The 16,995-nt window shown below is 40.8% G+C and overlaps 3 protein-coding genes across 4 annotated transcripts in view; 2 read left to right on the top strand and 1 right to left on the bottom strand.

Annotated features, from left to right (window-relative positions):
- The window catches only part of LOC129814392 (parafibromin-like), a 65,787-nt gene extending 53,604 nt beyond the window's left edge, over positions 1-12,183 (top strand). Inside the window, exons 13-18 of the mRNA XM_055867494.1 lie at positions 1,039-1,074; positions 1,177-1,264; positions 8,183-8,344; positions 10,099-10,199; positions 10,466-10,607; positions 11,054-12,183. Coding sequence (XP_055723469.1) covers positions 1,039-1,074; positions 1,177-1,264; positions 8,183-8,344; positions 10,099-10,199; positions 10,466-10,607; positions 11,054-11,090 — 566 coding nt within the window. The 3' untranslated portion in view covers positions 11,091-12,183. The remainder of the gene's footprint in view (positions 1-1,038; positions 1,075-1,176; positions 1,265-8,182; positions 8,345-10,098; positions 10,200-10,465; positions 10,608-11,053) is intronic.
- LOC129814393 (beta-1,3-galactosyltransferase 2-like) overlaps positions 1-12,899 on the bottom strand; it is a 47,005-nt gene extending 34,106 nt beyond the window's left edge. The window contains exon 1 of the mRNA XM_055867495.1: positions 12,497-12,899. The gene's annotated coding sequence lies outside the window, so the exon portion shown is untranslated. The remainder of the gene's footprint in view (positions 1-12,496) is intronic.
- Positions 12,900-13,682: 783 nt separating this feature from the next.
- On the top strand, positions 13,683-15,749 carry LOC129814394 (parafibromin-like). Of its 2 annotated transcripts, none has more exons than XR_008753251.1 (3): positions 13,683-13,745; positions 14,012-14,153; positions 14,603-15,749. XR_008753251.1 is itself a non-coding variant. In XM_055867496.1 (3 exons), exons 1-3 carry the CDS (start codon positions 13,716-13,718, stop codon positions 14,637-14,639), a joined length of 267 nt encoding a protein of 88 aa, XP_055723471.1. In that variant the 5' UTR covers positions 13,701-13,715; the 3' UTR covers positions 14,640-15,749. The 2 variants fall into 2 exon arrangements, 1 of the variants encoding a protein (XP_055723471.1); XM_055867496.1 differs by having other exon boundaries at positions 13,701-13,803.
- The last annotated feature ends 1,246 nt before the right edge of the window (positions 15,750-16,995 follow it).

The following is a 16,995-nucleotide window of genomic DNA, read 5'->3' as shown; positions in this document are numbered from 1 at the left end:
CAATGAGAGGATTGCATTAAATATTCTGCATGCATGTATGCTTAGGATTGGACAAAACGGGTAAAAAAAAAGGTGACCCAGCTGCCTCCAATCCCCCAAAAAATTGAATTAATTTTGAATTGTGGGATATAGCTGCATCTTTAAAAATGGCCTGGTTTGTGGACTCCGATGACCACTTGAGTTATGACAATATCTGACACATTTCGATTTTGGAGTGTTATGTCTATTTAATGACACTGTGTTTCTTCTCTTTAATTTGTGAACCCCACATTTCAATGTCTTTCCCGTTTGCTTATTCTTTGTTTTTGCATTAATGTAACACAGTGTCTCATCTCTCGTGTCAAGCTATTAATAATCGAGGTAGGATCAATTCTGTTTTGTGTCTTTGGTGGAAAAACAGTTGAAAAGAGATGTGAGCGTTAAAAACATAACAGCAAATCTATTTTTGGAAGTCTCACTAGGCCTGTAACGTACTGTAGCTCGCAAGGCTCTTCATATCACACACATTGCTCTGTTAGATGAGAACTGGGTAGGAGTGCTCATATAGGATAAGATTTGCCTTTTAGATTAGATTATAATGAATAAGATTATATTGATGGGGTGGCCTGATCTCGGATCAGAACTTTCGGGACAGAGATGCTTTGCGGATATCCATGTTTTAACTACAAAAAAGACAGGTGCTTTGCTTGCGTGAAATATACAAAACATACCAAGATTAGCTGCTCCACTACTCATTGGATCCAATGGCTAAAGCTTGTCTCGGAACCAGACAAACTGACATCGTTACAGCTGTACGTGTCTGAGGTAAACTAACTCCTTGAAGGGTTAAAAAAAAAAATATTTGATCAGAAAATGAGTGCATTAACTTTACCTGGTTTATGCCTGTCAGTTTCACTTAATTCAGGACACAAGCCAGAGCTGTCATTTCCTCTGTTCAGTGTGTCTCATCTGTTGTCAAATTTGATACTTTTTGCAGCACATGGCTCATAATGGGATATCGGTTCTTTCTGTCACTGATTATTTATTTTTCTCCTCCAGTTTCCCAAGCCAGACCCCCACCAAATCAAAAGAAGGGTATGTACTGCTACGACAGTGTGTGTGCGAGTGTTATGGATGAATGGTGATAAATAGTAATAGATTAACTTAAACATATACATTGTGTTCGTTTCATTAAAGGCTCTCGGACCCCCATCGTCATCATCCCAGCGGCCACCACATCCCTCATCACCATGCTCAATGCAAAGGACCTACTGCAGGACCTCAAGTAAGTAGACTGTGTGTGCGCGTGCATGCGCCAGGATTTCCTTTAGGAAAATGTGGCGTCTGACAACATGACCGGGAAGATTTGAATTTACCTGGTAATTTCTGAAATTTACCGGGTCAATATGGATGCATAACCCATTAGGGCATCCATCCATGGTGCTCAGAATTACATAAATCAAATTTCAATTATGGTAATGTATCAGAACATGCAACTAATGTAATGAAGCAGCCAATACATTTTTTTATTTATTTTTTATTTTTGCCAACACCATTGTAAACAGCGCACCTGATAGCAGTTCCATATGTGACAGAGATGCAAATCTATGTTAGAAACTTAGAGGGCGGATCTAAAGATGCAACAACTAGGATGGGTTGCTAATATGACTAGGATTGTACCTTTGGCTTCTGGACAAAGAAAGTTCATCTGAAAATCAATAGAACAGGAGAGAAATGGCATAGCGGTGGATCCAATAGGGAAGTGGAAATGAAATTATATAATTGCTCCTGTCTATACAGAAATAAATAAAATATTTCACCAGAAAGCATGACTTGACCACAGAGGAATCGTGGATCATTATCTTAATTTTTTTTTGCTGTGGATTGTTTCAAACTATGCTTATTTGGGAAGCCTGCAATTTGGGCAGCGTCCCTAGCTGATTATTGAGTTGTGTCTGTCAGTGAAAAGCTTCTAAAATGTGTGATGATAATGTGTCTTCAATATAATTTCATATGTTGAGACTAGAAGAAAGGGATGGGTGTGTGGTGGAGATTCAGGCGAGTCGGTCTCCAGAATGGATCAGCTGTCTGCTGCCAATTCTTGCGCATTGTTTCATTTTGTGAATTGTTTGCCCTTTTTTGTTTTGTTTTTATCAATTAATTCTAGTAATTTGGTTACATTCATTTAATTTATCATTCTCGGAGTGGAAACGTTGATTGTAGATTTCACAACCTGCTACACTTGTGAGAAACAAGTTTTGGTTTATTTCATAACCATAATTTATTAGATTTGTTAGTTTTTTTCCATTCTCTTTTGTTTGGTGTGCTCCATGTGAGCAATGAGCATTTGTATGGTTTCTCTGTCCTCATGGCGCACGCATAGAAGTACCTGGGCTGCTGCGCAGAAGTGTAGGGAAGTATTTCTTTAACATCCATTGCAAATAATAATTTATTAACTATAGTTCCTCACAGTAATCCATTTGAATAATCTTTCCAACAATCTACCCCTCAATAGTCACCAATCCTCGGTGTGAAAGAGCAATGGAAGGCCTTCTGCTGCATTAGCCTATAGGCTGAGTTCCATGCGCTCATTTCTTTAGCCGCCAATGATCACGGTTTATCAATGTGTCCATATGGCAGAGGCTGGTGATAAGTTGACTTAACTTTTTGATTATAATTTTAATTCAGATTTGAATGATTAACCACAAGACAATGATTTTGAGAAACTAAAACCTTATTATTGAATTTAAACTGTTCCATAAAAATGTGCTTATGAAAATCCACAACTGGTAGAAAATGGTCAACTTGAAACTAACTTTTTATAAAAGACTTGCCTCCACGTTTCCATGGTTGGATTTTGCATATAGACTACTTTGAAGCAAGGTAAGACATGTGTCATAATGTTAAATAAAACATTCAGGTTTCAAACAAGTATGTTTTAGAAATGCATCCTGCCTCAGCTCACATTGTAAAAAGTGTTGGGTGACGCGCTGATGGCCTGTTGCCTGCGCGGTGAATGGGAGGTGAAATGAAGGGGCACAATTAAGCACATGTTTTAGTCCAGCAGCAATCCGCTGAGGAGCTGTTGAAGAACTCCTGCTGTGTGATAGTTTTGTTGGATAAATAAGATGCATGACTAATGAAAATACACACAAGCCCATTTAATTCCACAAAATTATGCAAATTAAGCTATAGACCGATAAGCTGACTGTCAATGTATCTACATCGACTGGTAACCTATTTCCATCAATGAATAAAAAGCATTATTTTGTATATTTTTCCTCCTGTACATTTTGGCTGGCAACAGTTTGATTTATCGACTTTATTTATTTGCGGGGGCTAAAAGCCGTCAGTTGGCGGCTAATGGAAACCCTGGTGTGTGTGTTAGAGCCTATATGAAAAACACGTTGGATCAATCCTATTGGTGTTCAACCCTGGTAATTCAGTTTATCAATACATGCACAATATTTATGCTTCTCTGGGAGGCTGGGTGTTGGCAAGGTCATTATCGAAGCATAAAGTACTAAACAGGAACTTGTGTTTAACTGAGCAAAACCCTACCCGTTTGGAAGATATACAGGTATTTGACTAAGCCTCTAAGGTAGTGCTGAGCGATTTAACAAAAATGTGAGTTTTGGTGTTTTAAATCACTAATTGACCTTTGGTTCAGATATTTGAACGCCATTTCATAGTTTAGCACACTCACGTGGTGTAATTGCTATTTTGCAGTTTAGTTGGAGTCATAAATCACTGGACATCCTAAGATGGTGTCAGTGACTCTGGCTGTGTGGATGAGCAGTAGCAGCATGGAGATGTAGGGGGAGATATTACCAGGCAGAGAGCCCTGAGGGCAGAACAAAGGGCCCAGCTACCCACCCTCTGCTCTGTGAACACATGACAGCTCCTCATAAACATTGCAACCATAGCTGTTTAACTTTAGTCCGTCCCCTCGCCCCGACCCGGGCGCGAACCAGGGACCCTCTGCACACATCAACAACAGTCACCCACGAAGCATCGTTACCCATTGCTCCAGAAAAGCCGCGGCCCTTGCAGAGCAAGGGGAACCACTACTTCAAGGTCTCAGAGCAAGTGATGTCACCGATTGAAAGGCTATTAGCACGCACCACCGCTAACTAGCTAGCCATTTCACATCCGTTACAGCTGCACATATAGGATTTTCACTAGGAGAAAATTTGTGTTTATTGGCCTTATTTATCGTCAAAGAGTAAACATGAAGCGGTCCAGAAACTATCTCCAATAGACATCCCCGATCACACTTGTAGGCGATGTCATAACAGTGTTATAGCAAGCTAAGCTCATGCACAGAAATGCGTCACTGGGTCTAACGGTCGTGTTGAGCCGAACTGCCCATGTGCAGGCCAGCAAATCAAAGGCACTCCTTCAGAATGAAGCAGTTACTGTTTTTTTGGGACAGTGTTGTAGTAATGGCATGTTCAGCTACTTAAAAGTCCAATGTAGGACTGTCTGGGAGTGGTCTAAGTGGGGAGTAGAACATTTAAAACTAGCAGTTGGTAGAGGTTTGGAACTCTCTCTTATTAGTCTATTTACCGATTTACCAACCAATTTCAAACCACTCTTACCCCAAAAGGACATAATTTTAACAATTTCACAGTATTATTCCAACCTCGTAGTGTGAAAGAAATACACACACACAGTACCAGTCAAAAGTTTGGACGCCTACTCATTCCAGGGTTTATATTTATTTTGACTATTTTCTACATTGTAGAATAATAGAGAAAACATCAACTATGAAATAACATAGTAACCAAAAAAGTGTTACACAAATCAAAATGTATTTTATATTTGAGATTCTTCAAAGTTGCCACCCTTTGCCTTGACAGCTTTGCACACTCTTGGCATTCTCTCAACCAGCTTCAACTGGAATGCTTTTTCCACATATGCTGAGCATTTGTTGGCTGCTTTTCCTTCACTCTGCGGTCCAACTCATCCCAAACCATCTCAATTGGGTTGAGGTCAGGTGATTGTGGAGGCTAGGTCATCGATGCAGCTTTCCATCACTCTCCTTGGTCAAATATCCTTTACACAGCCTGGTCTCTACTTCTTATTGGTGTCCTTTAGTAGACGTTTCTTTACAGCAATTTGACCATGAAGCCCTGATTCACACAGTCTCCTCTGAGCTGCATTTATTTGGGCTGCAATTTATGAGTCTGGTAACTCTAATGAACTTACCTCTGCTGCAGAGGATAACTCTGGGTCTTCTTTTCCTGTGGCGGTCCTCATGAGCCAGTTTTAATATAGTGCTTGGTTTTTGAGACTGCACTTGAAGAAACTTGACATTTTCCGGATTGACTGACCTTCATGTCTTTAAGTAATGATGGACTGTCATTTCTCTTTGCTTATTTGAGCTGTTCTTGCCATAATATGGACTTTTACCAAATAGGGCTGTCTTTTTTATGCCACCCCTACCTTGTCACAACACAACTGATTGGCTCAAATGCATTAAGAAGGAAAGAAATTCCACAAATTAACTTTTAACAAGGCACACCTGTTAATTGAAATGCATTCCAGGTGACTACCTCATGAAGCTGGTTTAGAAAATGCCAAGAGTGTTGAAAGTTGTCCAAGGCAAAGGGTGGATACTTTAAAGAATCTCAAATATATCATATTTTGATTTGTTTAACACTTTTTTTTATGATTCCATATGTGTTATTTCATAGTTTTGAGGTCTTCTCTATTATTCTACAATGTAGAAAATAATACAAATAAAGAAAAACCCTTGTAGGTGTCAACTTTTGACTGGTACTGTGTGTTCTGAAAGTATTCAGACCCCTGGACTTTTTCCACATTTTGTTAGCTGTTTTTATCAGTCTACACAAAATACCTCATAATGACAAAGCAAAAACAGGTTTTAGAAATGTGTGCTAATGTATTAAAAATAAAACATTTACATAAGTATTCAGACCCTTTACTCAGTACTTTGTTGAAGCACCTTTGGCAGCAATTACAGCCTTGAATCATCTTGGGTGTGACGCTACAAGCTTGGCACACCTGTATTTGGGGAGTTTCTCCCATTCTTCTCTGCAGATCCCCTCAAGCTGTCAGGTTGGATGGGGCGTGTCGCTGCTCAGCTATTTTCAGGTCTCTCCAGAGATGTTTGATCGGGTTCAAGTCTGGGCTCTGGCTGGGCCACTCAAGGACATTCAGAGACTTGTCCCGAAGCCACGCATGCTGTCTTGGCTGTGTGCTTAGGGTCGTTGTCCTGTTGGAAGGTGAACCGTCGCCCCAGTCTGAGGTCCTGAGCGCTCTTGAGCAGGTTTTCATCAAGGATCTCTCTCTACTTTGCTCCGTTCGTCTTTCCCTCAACCCTGACTAGTCTCCTAGTCCCTGCTGCTGAAGAACATCCACACAGCATGATGCTGCCACCACCATGCTTCACCGTAGGGATGGTGCCAGGTTTCCTCCAGACGTGATGCTTGGCATTCAGGCCAAAGAGTTCAATCTTGGTTTCATCAGACCAGAGAATCTTGTTTCTCATGGTCAGAGTCCTTTAAAAGTGCTTTTTGGCAAACTCCAAGCGGGTGGTCATGTGCTTTTTATTATGTTATGGCTTCCATCTGGCCAGTCTACTATAAAGGCCTGATTGGTAGAGTGCTGCAAAGATGGTTGTCCTCCCATCTCCACAGAGGAACTCTAGAGCTCTGTCAGAGTGACCATTGGGTTATTGGTCACCTCCGTGACCAAGGCCCTTTTCCCCCGATTACTCAGTTTGGCCGGGTGGCCAGCTCTAGGATGAGTCTTGGTGGTTCCAAATTTCTTCCATTTAAGAATGGGTTCTTGGACATTCAATGCTGCAGACATTTGTTAGTACCCTTTCCCAGATCTGTGCCTCCACACAATCCTGTCTCGGAGCTCTGCGGACTATTCCGTCGACCCCATGGCTTGGTTTTTGCTCTGACATACACTGTTAACTGTGGGACCTTTTATATATACAGGTTTGTGCCTTTTCTAAATCATGTCCAATCAATTGAATTTACCACAGGTGGACTCTCAAGTTGTAGAAACATCAAGGATGATCATTGGAAACAAGATGCACCTGAGTCTCATAGTGAAGGGTCTAAATACTTATGTAAATATTTTATTACATTTTCTACATTTGCAAAAAAAATCTTAGCCTGTTTTCACTTTGTCATTATGGTGTATTGTGTGTGGATTGAGGATTTTTATTTGATCAATTTTAGAATAAGGCTGTAACGTAACAAATTTTGGAAAAGGGGAAGGGGCCTGAATACTTTCCAAATCACATTGACTGCACTGTGCCTTTAAGACATTGGCACAAATCTAGGTAGACTGTGCCTTTTTTAGATTCGAAAAAAATAAACAAGACATTTTCACTTCTCCCATTGACTTTCCAAACCCCCGTCTGGTATGTCGAGTATGCTTTGTGAGGGATTCCCAGAAGTGTTTTAACACTTAGCGTTTATTATTGGCTTCAGTCCAGGAAGTTCCTCCCTGTTTCACGGAGTTTCTTGTTTAGTGCCTAATGAATATGACCCTTAGCTACCAACCCAGTCTACTGCCTGACTCTGTGTAGAGTTGCATTTGTAAACAGACCAAATAAAGTGTGAAACGGGGGGATGCTCACTTTTTTGTTGTTGGTATGTCGTCTATACATATACTCGGCTATACTGTACAGTGAATGTGATATGGAGAGTACAGTAGGTCTCGTTTTGTGTGTGGAGAGGCTAGCATGCTAGCAGTTACCAAGTTTTAAAAAGGGGAACAACAAACTACGGGGATGTCACTTTCTTTGGTATGTAGGCTATAGTTAGTTTGATGGGTAGAAGATTGTAGGACTTGTTTTGCATGCTAGAAAGGAAATGGAGGGAAGGAGTGACGACCAAGTGGGAACAATTCAGACTAGGCTAAAATAGCTATGCTGGAAATGAATAATAACACTTGATTAATCAGGACACTTAGTAACTTCATCTTATCACACACAAGACTGCAACATTTATCCACGAGGTACCAATAAACGTTTAATAAAAAAACAAGCTTCACATGTCGGACTTAAAAATCTATATATTAGAATCATGTTGAAAACAACATTGCATGGGCACCATAATACTTTATTTTGCCCTGCTAACAGTAATGCTTTCTTGACGGAGGTTTTGTATCGTACCATTGCATTAGCCATTACTCTTCTCCCTCCCCTCTCCGTGAGGTTTGTGACGCCAGAGGAGAAGAAGAAGCAGGGCATCCAGCGGGACAACGAGGTGCTGCTCCAGAGACGCAAGGACCAGATCCAGCCCGGGGGGGCCACGCTCAGCGTCACTGTGCCCTACAGGGTCATCGACCAGCCCCTCAAACTAGCTCCGCAGGACTGGTGAGTCACCACCACCGTACATGGCCATTTGGCATCTTCGATACATACATTCCACCCCGTATCATTGACCAGCCACTGTGTCACCAGGACCGTACATGACCCTACTACATAACCATTTATGATCTTCCATACATACACTTCACTTAGAACTGGTGAGTCTCCAGGACCATACATGACCACATTATGAACATACATGACCGTTCATGATCTTCGATAAATACAGTGCTTTCAGAAAGTATTCACACCCCTCGTTTTTTTTTTTTTACAGCCTGAATTTAAAATTGAATAAATTGAGTTATTTTTTTCACTGGCCTACACTCAATTCCACTTTGTCATTATGGGGTATTGTGTTTTTCAAATTTTTTACAAACTAATAGCTGAAATGTCTTGTCAAGTATTCAACCTCTTTGTTATGGCAAGTTATTTAAATTGTGCTTAACTAGTTGCATGGACTCAGTGTGCAATAGTATTTAACATGTTTTTGAATGACTACCTCATCTCAGTACCCCACACATACAATTATCTGTAAGGTCCCTCAGTCGAGCAGTGAATTTCAAACACAGGTTCAACCACAAAGACCTGGGAGGTTTTCCAATGCCTCGCAAAGAAGGACACCTATTGGTAGACTTTTAAAAAGCAGACATTGAATATCCCTTTGAGCATTATAATATTAATTCAACTTTGGAAGGCGTATTCATACACCCATTCACTACAAAGATACAGGTGTCCTTGCTAACTGTTGATGTAGAGGAGGAAACCGCTCAGCGATTTCACCATGAAGCCAACGGTGACTTTAAAACAGTTACGAGTTTAATGGCTGGGATAGGAGAAAACCGAGGATGGATAAACAACCTTGTAGTTACTCCACAATACTAACCTAATTGACAGTGAAAGGGAAGCCTGTACAGAATTTAAATATTTCAAAACTTGCAACAATGCACTAAAGTAATATTGCAGAAAATGTGGCAAATCAGTAACTTTTTGTCCTGAATACAAAGTGTTATGTTTGGGGTAACCCAATAAAACATACTACTGAGCTCCACTCTCCATATTTTCAAGCATAGTGGTGGCTGCATCCTGTTATGGGTATGTTATGAGTTTTTCAGGATAAAAAAAAAACGAAATGGAGCTAAGCACAGGTAAAATCCTAAAGAAAAACCTGGTCTGCTTTCCACCAGAAGCTGGGAGATTAATTCACCTTTCAGCAGGACAATAACCTAGAACACAAGGCCAAATTTACATTGGAGTTGCTTAACAAGAAGACAGTGAATGTTCCTGAGAGGCCAAGTTAGTTTTGACTTTAATCTACTTAAATCTATGGCAAGATCTGAAAATGGTTGTCTAGCAATGATCAACAACCAATTTGACAGAGCTTGAAGAATTTTGAAATGAGTAATGGGCAAATGTTGCACAATCCTGGTGTGGAATGCTCTTAAAGAGCAATATGTGACTTGTACATGTGTGTGTCGACACAATAGTACTACATGATTGACAGTGCCGCACGATATTGTGGTAATGGTCGGCTGTAAATGAAAGTACTTGACCCACATACCGCTACACCACTTGAGCAAACAGGCCCTCAAAACTTACCCCATGGCCACAAATGACAATACATCCTCTCTACATCTGGCTTACAATGTGACGATTGTGCAAAACTTACTCCCATTTTACTGTGCCACACATGCAAAACGGTCTCATTTTGTATTAATTGTTTTGACACTAGAGGTTGATGTTTACTGTGTGTGTTTGTGCAGGGATCGCGTGGTGGCCGTGTTCGTGCAAGGTCCTGCCTGGCAGTTCAAGGGCTGGCCTTGGTTGCTACCTGACGGATCTCCTGTGGACATTTTCGCTAAAAGTGAGATTCCTCCCACTTGCTCTTATACATACAGGGGTAGCACTTTACTTTCGACAAGGTAATTGTATGTCTTTCTTCTGACAGGTAAATGGTTACCCAGTTATTTCGAACTGTAAAGTGCTACCCATACAGTTCTTTGGCTACTAACCTGTGATCCCTTTAGATGGACTTAAGTTAATGTATTTGAGCTAACCTGTCCAACCCATGTCTCGAAACGAGATTTGGTCCTACCTAATTGACTGTGTGTGGTTGTGGTCATCCTGCAGTCCGAGCCTTCCATCTGAAGTATGACGAGCAGAAGATGGACCCCAATGTGCAGAAGTGGGACGTGACCGTGCTGGAGCTGAGCCACCACAAGCGCCATCTCGACCGGCCCATGTTCCTGAAGTTCTGGGAGACCCTCGACAGGTTTGTTTTGATAGCACATTGTGCACATGTATGTCCATGACGCAATGGGGTTGATACCAAACCCACCTATACCTTGTTATGAAAACCCTTCCCTCTTTCTATACTGGTCTATCCTTTCAATGAAATTACTTAAAATATTTCTGAAAAATGTATTATATTTAAAATTCATTCTGGAAGTGCACTGAATTCCAATTCTCTTCAATTGGGAAAATGTGGTGTTAAAATGTGATTTACTTTCTGAATTGACCCTAACCCTGGAAGATAAGTTTCCATGTAAATGTTAGCACTCATGTACATTGAGTTAAATAATATCATCTGTAAAAGTGTATACTTCATATACTCTGGGGTTATAGAAATATTTGGGATTTATATTTGAATGGGATGACAGTAGAATGAATGAGCTCCTTCTGGCCACATGCCATGTTCTCTTCCTGTTCCCTCTACAGATACATGGTGAAACACAAGTCGCACCTGAGGTTCTGAGCCTGGACCGTGGCCTCCTTCCTCCACAGGTCCCGTCAAGGCATTTATAAACTCCCGCCCCAAACCTAGCCCTCCTCCTCCCCACCAGGACTACCACTAGAAGAGGAAGGAGACACACGGGCCCACAACAACCCCACCAGCACTTTGGGGACCCAGAATAGACCCGCGTGTTCAGATAGTCATTCAGGAAAATACTTTCTACCTGGTCTTCATGGTTTTCATAGATAGAAGCAGCAGTATGTCTGGACATTATGTACAGTATGTCTGGACATTGGGAAGGGGAGGTTGGAGCTTCCCATGTTTTTCAAGTTCCTATGTACAATATACCAAAACTATATATTTTCTAACAGTATAGCGTTTTACTGTGGAGACAGATTGAAGAGCGAGAGATGGAGAGAGCGGAAGGGGGATGGATAGATGGAGGTGGGGAAAACAACTTCCCATACTATTTCCTTTGTGAAATGAATCTTGTAAATTCCATGTGAAACATGAGCTGGATAAGAAGCCCTTTGGAAATCTGGTGGTACAAATAAAAATCACTGCTGGCAATAAGGGATAGGAGACCTCTTTGTCAGTTTCATTTCCCGATGTTTTTACTTCCTTGCGATAGGAACATTTATGTCTCTACTTTTTTACTAAATGCTTCCGAAATGGCACACTATTTCCTAACTAGTGCACTATGAAGGGAATAGAGTGCCATTTGGGACAGATTCCTGTTTTGAAAGCGCATAGGTGTGCAGTCTTATAGCCAAGGTGCATCTGAGCGACGTTCCATGCATCCAAATGTATATATGATGATATATGAGCCAGACTTTGAAGATCAAAGAAGCTAGGTATCTTATTCTTGATGCATAACAAAGCTAATGATTCAGCATAGATGGGTTCAAATGTTCCAGACATTAAATTCCAATATTTGCGCAATTTTTTGTATACATTTTTTTGCAACTACACATCACTTTGGTCACTACATGACGATGTAAAGATGTTTAGTTATTTTTAGTTGGTGTTGTGCAAATTTAAGGAATGATGGACATTGCTTTATTTGATGTGTTCACAATGCAAATGGTTAATAAAAGTTGGTAGACGGAAAGTGTATCGTATGTGTTGCAGTTTAAATCTCCTTTGGCTTTCTTTACCATGCAGAGTTGGGTTTCTATTTGGACTTGAAGTTTTTCCTGCCCTCGTGATCTGATCAGGAAAACATCTGGGTGCTAGATAGGAAAACTACTTATAAACAAATACAATAAAGGTTTTTGATTGAGCTGGTTTTTTTCTTCCGTTAAGTCAGAGGATGATTGTACATTTTCAGTTATAAAACGGACGATATTTTCGTATTTTTGATCAAGTTAATTATAGGTGTAACTGTCAGGCTACTGTTGCTTCATGCGTTGTATGCGTGTACTTACTTTCACTCTGGGTAGCTACTTTCCATGCCGTTACCGTTACTTGCCAAGGAGGAGTAAGGGCACTGTGTTCCGTTTGTTGCCGTGGTAGACTATGTATTACAGTCTAAATAGTTATAAATATTAGTTATTTATTGTGTAGGCTTCTAACATACTTGAAATAAAATAATGCGAGAGAAAATGGCCACGTAGCTACCACCGCACCGGCGACACGACCATTATTTATACCCAGTACGAAGCACTTTGAGTCGGCAGGCACAAAACTAGAGCACTGACCGCCGGGTTAACGGTTTTGAGTGCCAACAAATCGGCCCAATTAGCTGATTCGCTTTCCATACACCCACTTATTTCGACACACTCGGTCGCCATTGTGGGATGCAGCTGCCCCCTTCACGAAGATAGTCAAGCTAGCTAGCTAGGGTTAATTAAGGCTGCAGTGCATTCGCTTTCTCGTCCTACAGTTACAAATAACTCCATTCGGAATATTAAAAAGGAGCCTACCTGTTGGCTCGTGGTCGTTGTAGCCTATCCTTCTCCCTTAATTTAGTGTTTTGTCATTTTAATTCCATTTTACATTGATTAGATATCTAACTTTTGCCACACACTGACAAGCTGACCTGACCGCGGGTGCTTCTGCCAACGCGCGCATGTTGATTTTATCCCCCACACCAAACAGGATCAGGACACGCAGGATGAAATATCAAAACGAACTCTGAACCAATTATATTAATTTAGGGACAGGTCGATAAGCAAACATGTATGGCAATTTATCTAGCTAGCTTGCTGTTGCTAGCTCATTTGTCCTGGGATATAAACATTTGGTTGTTTTACCTGAAATGCTCAAGGTCCTCTACTCTAACAATTAATCCACAGATAAAAGGGTAAAACGTTTTCTAGTAACCTGTTTGGGCTGCAACTGTGGGACCTTTTATATATACAGGTGTGTGCCTTTTCTAAATCATGTCCAATCAATTGAATTTACCACAGGTGGACTCCCAAGTTGTACAAACATCAAGGATGATCATTGGAAACAGGATGTACCTGAGTCTCGTGGCGAAGGGTCTGAATACTTATGTAAATATTTTATTACATTTTATAAATTTGCAAAAAAAATCTTTACCTGTTTTCGCATTGTCATTATGGTGTATTGTGTGTGGATTGAGGATTTTTATTTGATCAATTTTAAAATTAGGCTGTAACTTAACAAATTGGCTGCTACCTGATGGATCTCCTGTGGACATTTTCGCTAAAAGTGAGATTCCTCCCACTTGCTCTTATACATACAGGGGTAGCACTTTACTTTCGACAAGGTAATTGTATGTCTTTCTTGTGACAGGTAAATGGTTACCCAGTTATTTCAAACTGTAAAGTGCTACCCATACAGTTCTTTGGCTACTAACCTGTGATCCCTTTAGATGGACTTAAGTTAATGTATTTGAGCTAACCTGTCCAACCCATGTCTCGAAACGAGATTTGGTCCTACCTAATTGACTGTGTGTGGTTGTGGTCACCCTGCAGTCCGAGCCTTCCATCTGAAGTATGACGAGCAGAAGATGGACCCCAATGTGCAGAAGTGGGACGTGACCGTGCTGGAGCTGAGCCACCACAAGCGCCATCTCGACCGGCCCATGTTCCTGAAGTTCTGGGAGACCCTCGACAGGTTTGTTTTGATAGCACATTGTGCACATGTATGTTCATGATGCAATGGGGTTGATACCAAACCCACCTATACCTTGTTATGAAAACCCTTCCCTCTTTCTATACTGGTCTATCCTTTCAATGAAATTACTTGAAAAATATTTCTGAAAAAATGTATTATATTTAAAATTCATTCTGGAAGTGCACTGAATTCCAATTCTCTTCAATTGGGAAAATGCGGTGTTAAAATGTGATTTACTTTCTGAATTGACCCTAACCCTGGAAGATAAGTTTCCATGTAAATGTTAGCACTCATGTACATTGAGTTAAATAATATAATCTGTAAAAGTGTATACTTCATATACTCTGGGGTTATAGAAATATTTGGGATTTATATTTGAATGGGATGACAGTAGAATGAATGAGCTCCTTCTGGCCACATGCCATGTTCTCTTCCTGTTCCCTCTACAGATACATGGTGAAACACAAGTCGCACCTGAGGTTCTGAGCCTGGACCGTGGCCTCCTTCCTCCACAGGTCCCGTCAAGGCATTTATAAACTCCCGCCCCAAACATAGCCCTCCTCCTCCCCACCAGGACTACCACTAGAAGAGGAAGGAGACACACGGGCCCACAACAACCCCACCAGCACTTTGGGGACCCAGAATAGACCCGCGTGTTCAGATAGTCATTCAGGAAAATACTTTCTACCTGGTCTTCATGGTTTTCATAGATAGAAGCAGCAGTATGTCTGGACATTATGTACAGTATGTCTGGACATTGGGAAGGGGAGGTTGGAGCTTCCCATGTTTTTCAAGTTCCTATGTACAATATACCAAAACTATATATTTTCTAACAGTATAGCGTTTTACTGTGGAGACAGATTGAAGAGCGAGAGATGGAGAGAGCGGAAGGGGGATGGATAGATGGAGGTGGGGAAAACAACTTCCCATACTATTTCCTTTGTGAAATGAATCTTGTAAATTCCATGTGAAACATGAGCTGGATAAGAAGCCCTTTGGAAATCTGGTGGTACAAATAAAAATCACTGCTGGCAATAAGGGATAGGAGACCTCTTTGTCAGTTTCATTTCCCGATGTTTTTACTTCCTTGCGATAGGAACATTTATGTCTCTACTTTTTTACTAAATGCTTCCGAAATGGCACACTATTTCCTAACTAGTGCACTATGAAGGGAATAGAGTGCCATTTGGGACAGATTCCTGTTTTGAAAGCGCATAGGTGTGCAGTCTTATAGCCAAGGTGCATCTGAGCGACGTTCCATGCATCCAAATGTATATATGATGATATATGAGCCAGACTTTGAAGATCAAAGAAGCTAGGTATCTTATTCTTGATGCATAACAAAGCTAATGATTCAGCGAAAGATGGGTTCAAATGTTCCAGACAGTAAATTCCAATATTAGCGCCTTTTTTCTTTTTTTTTTGCAACTACACATCACTTTGATCACTACATGACGATGTAAAGATGTTTAGTTATTTTTAGTTGGTGTTGCGCAAATTTAAGGAATGATGGACATTGCTTTATTTGATGTGTTCACAATGAAAATGGTTAATAAAAGTTGGTAGACGGAAAGTGTATCGTCTGTTGCAGTTTAACTCTCTTTGGCTTTCTTTACCATGCAGAGTTGGGTTTCTATTTGGACTTGAAGTTTTTCCTGCCCTCGTGATCTGACCAGGAAAACATCTGGGTGCTAGATAGGAAAATTACTTATAAACAAATACAGTAAAGGTTTTTGATTGAGCTGTTTTTTTTCTTCCGTTAAGTCAGAGGATGATTGTACATTTTCAGTTATTAAACGGACGATATTTTCGTATTTTTGATCAAGTTAATTATAGGTGTAACTATCAGGCTACTGTTGCGTCATGCGTTGTATGCGTGTACTTACTTTCACTCTGGGTAGCTACTTTCCATGCCGTTACCGTTACTTGCCAAGGAGGAGTAAAGGGCACTGACCGCCGGGTTAACGGTCTTGAGTGCCAACAAATCGGCCCAATTAGCTGATTCGCTTTCCATACACCCACTTATTTCGACACACCCGGTCGCCATTGTGGGATGCAGCTGCCCCCTTCACGAAGATAGTCAAGCTAGCTAGCTAGGGTTAATTAAGGCTGCAGTGCATTCGCTTTCTCGTCCTACAGTTACAAATAACTCCATTCGGAATATTAAAAAGGAGCCTACCTGTTGGCTCGTGGTCGTTGTAGCCTATCCTTCTCCCTTAATTTAGTGTTTTGTCATTTTAATTCCATTTTACATTGATTAGATATCTAACTTTTGCCACACACTGACAAGCTGACCTGACCGCGGGTGCTTCTGCCAACGCGCGCATGTTGATTTTAACCCCCACACCAAACAGGATCAGGCCACGCAGGATGAAATATCAAAACGAACTCTGAACCAATTATATTAATTTAGCGACAGGTCGATAAGCAAACATGTATGGCAATTTATCTAGCTAGCTTGCTGTTGCTAGCTAATTTGTCCTTGGATATAAACATAGTTTTTTTTTTACCTGAAATGCTCAAGGTCCTCTACTCTGACAATTAATCCACAGATAAAAGGGTAAAACTTTTCTAGTAATATCTCTTTCATGCTTTTTCTTCTTCTTTGGACTTTATATGGCGGTTGGCAACCAACTTTAAGGTGCATTACCCACTACTGACTGGAGTTTGGACCTCAGTTCATCTTTCAATCACCAACGTGGGTATATGCTCCTAAAAACCAATGAGGACTTAAAGGCAAGTCAGTAAAGAACAAAATCTTATTTACAATGACGGCCAAACCCGGACAATGCTGGGCCAAATGTGCACCACCCTATGGGACTCCCAATCGCGGCCAGAAGTG

Source organism: Salvelinus fontinalis, chromosome 17 (assembly GCF_029448725.1).
Source record: "Salvelinus fontinalis isolate EN_2023a chromosome 17, ASM2944872v1, whole genome shotgun sequence".
NCBI lineage: Eukaryota > Metazoa > Chordata > Actinopteri > Salmoniformes > Salmonidae > Salvelinus > Salvelinus fontinalis.
Note: the sequence above shows the minus strand (reverse complement) of the source record. Positions and strands in the feature narration are given on the sequence as shown.

Coding starts and splice junctions, on each gene's coding strand:
- LOC129814394 (XM_055867496.1), top strand. CDS start 13,716: ATGGATCTCCTGTGGACATTTTCGCTAAAAGTGAGATTCCTCCCACTT. Junction 13,804..14,011: donor AGCACTTTACTTTCGACAAG/GTAATTGTATGT, acceptor GTCACCCTGCAG/TCCGAGCCTTCCATCTGAAG. Junction 14,154..14,602: donor TTCTGGGAGACCCTCGACAG/GTTTGTTTTGAT, acceptor TTCCCTCTACAG/ATACATGGTGAAACACAAGT.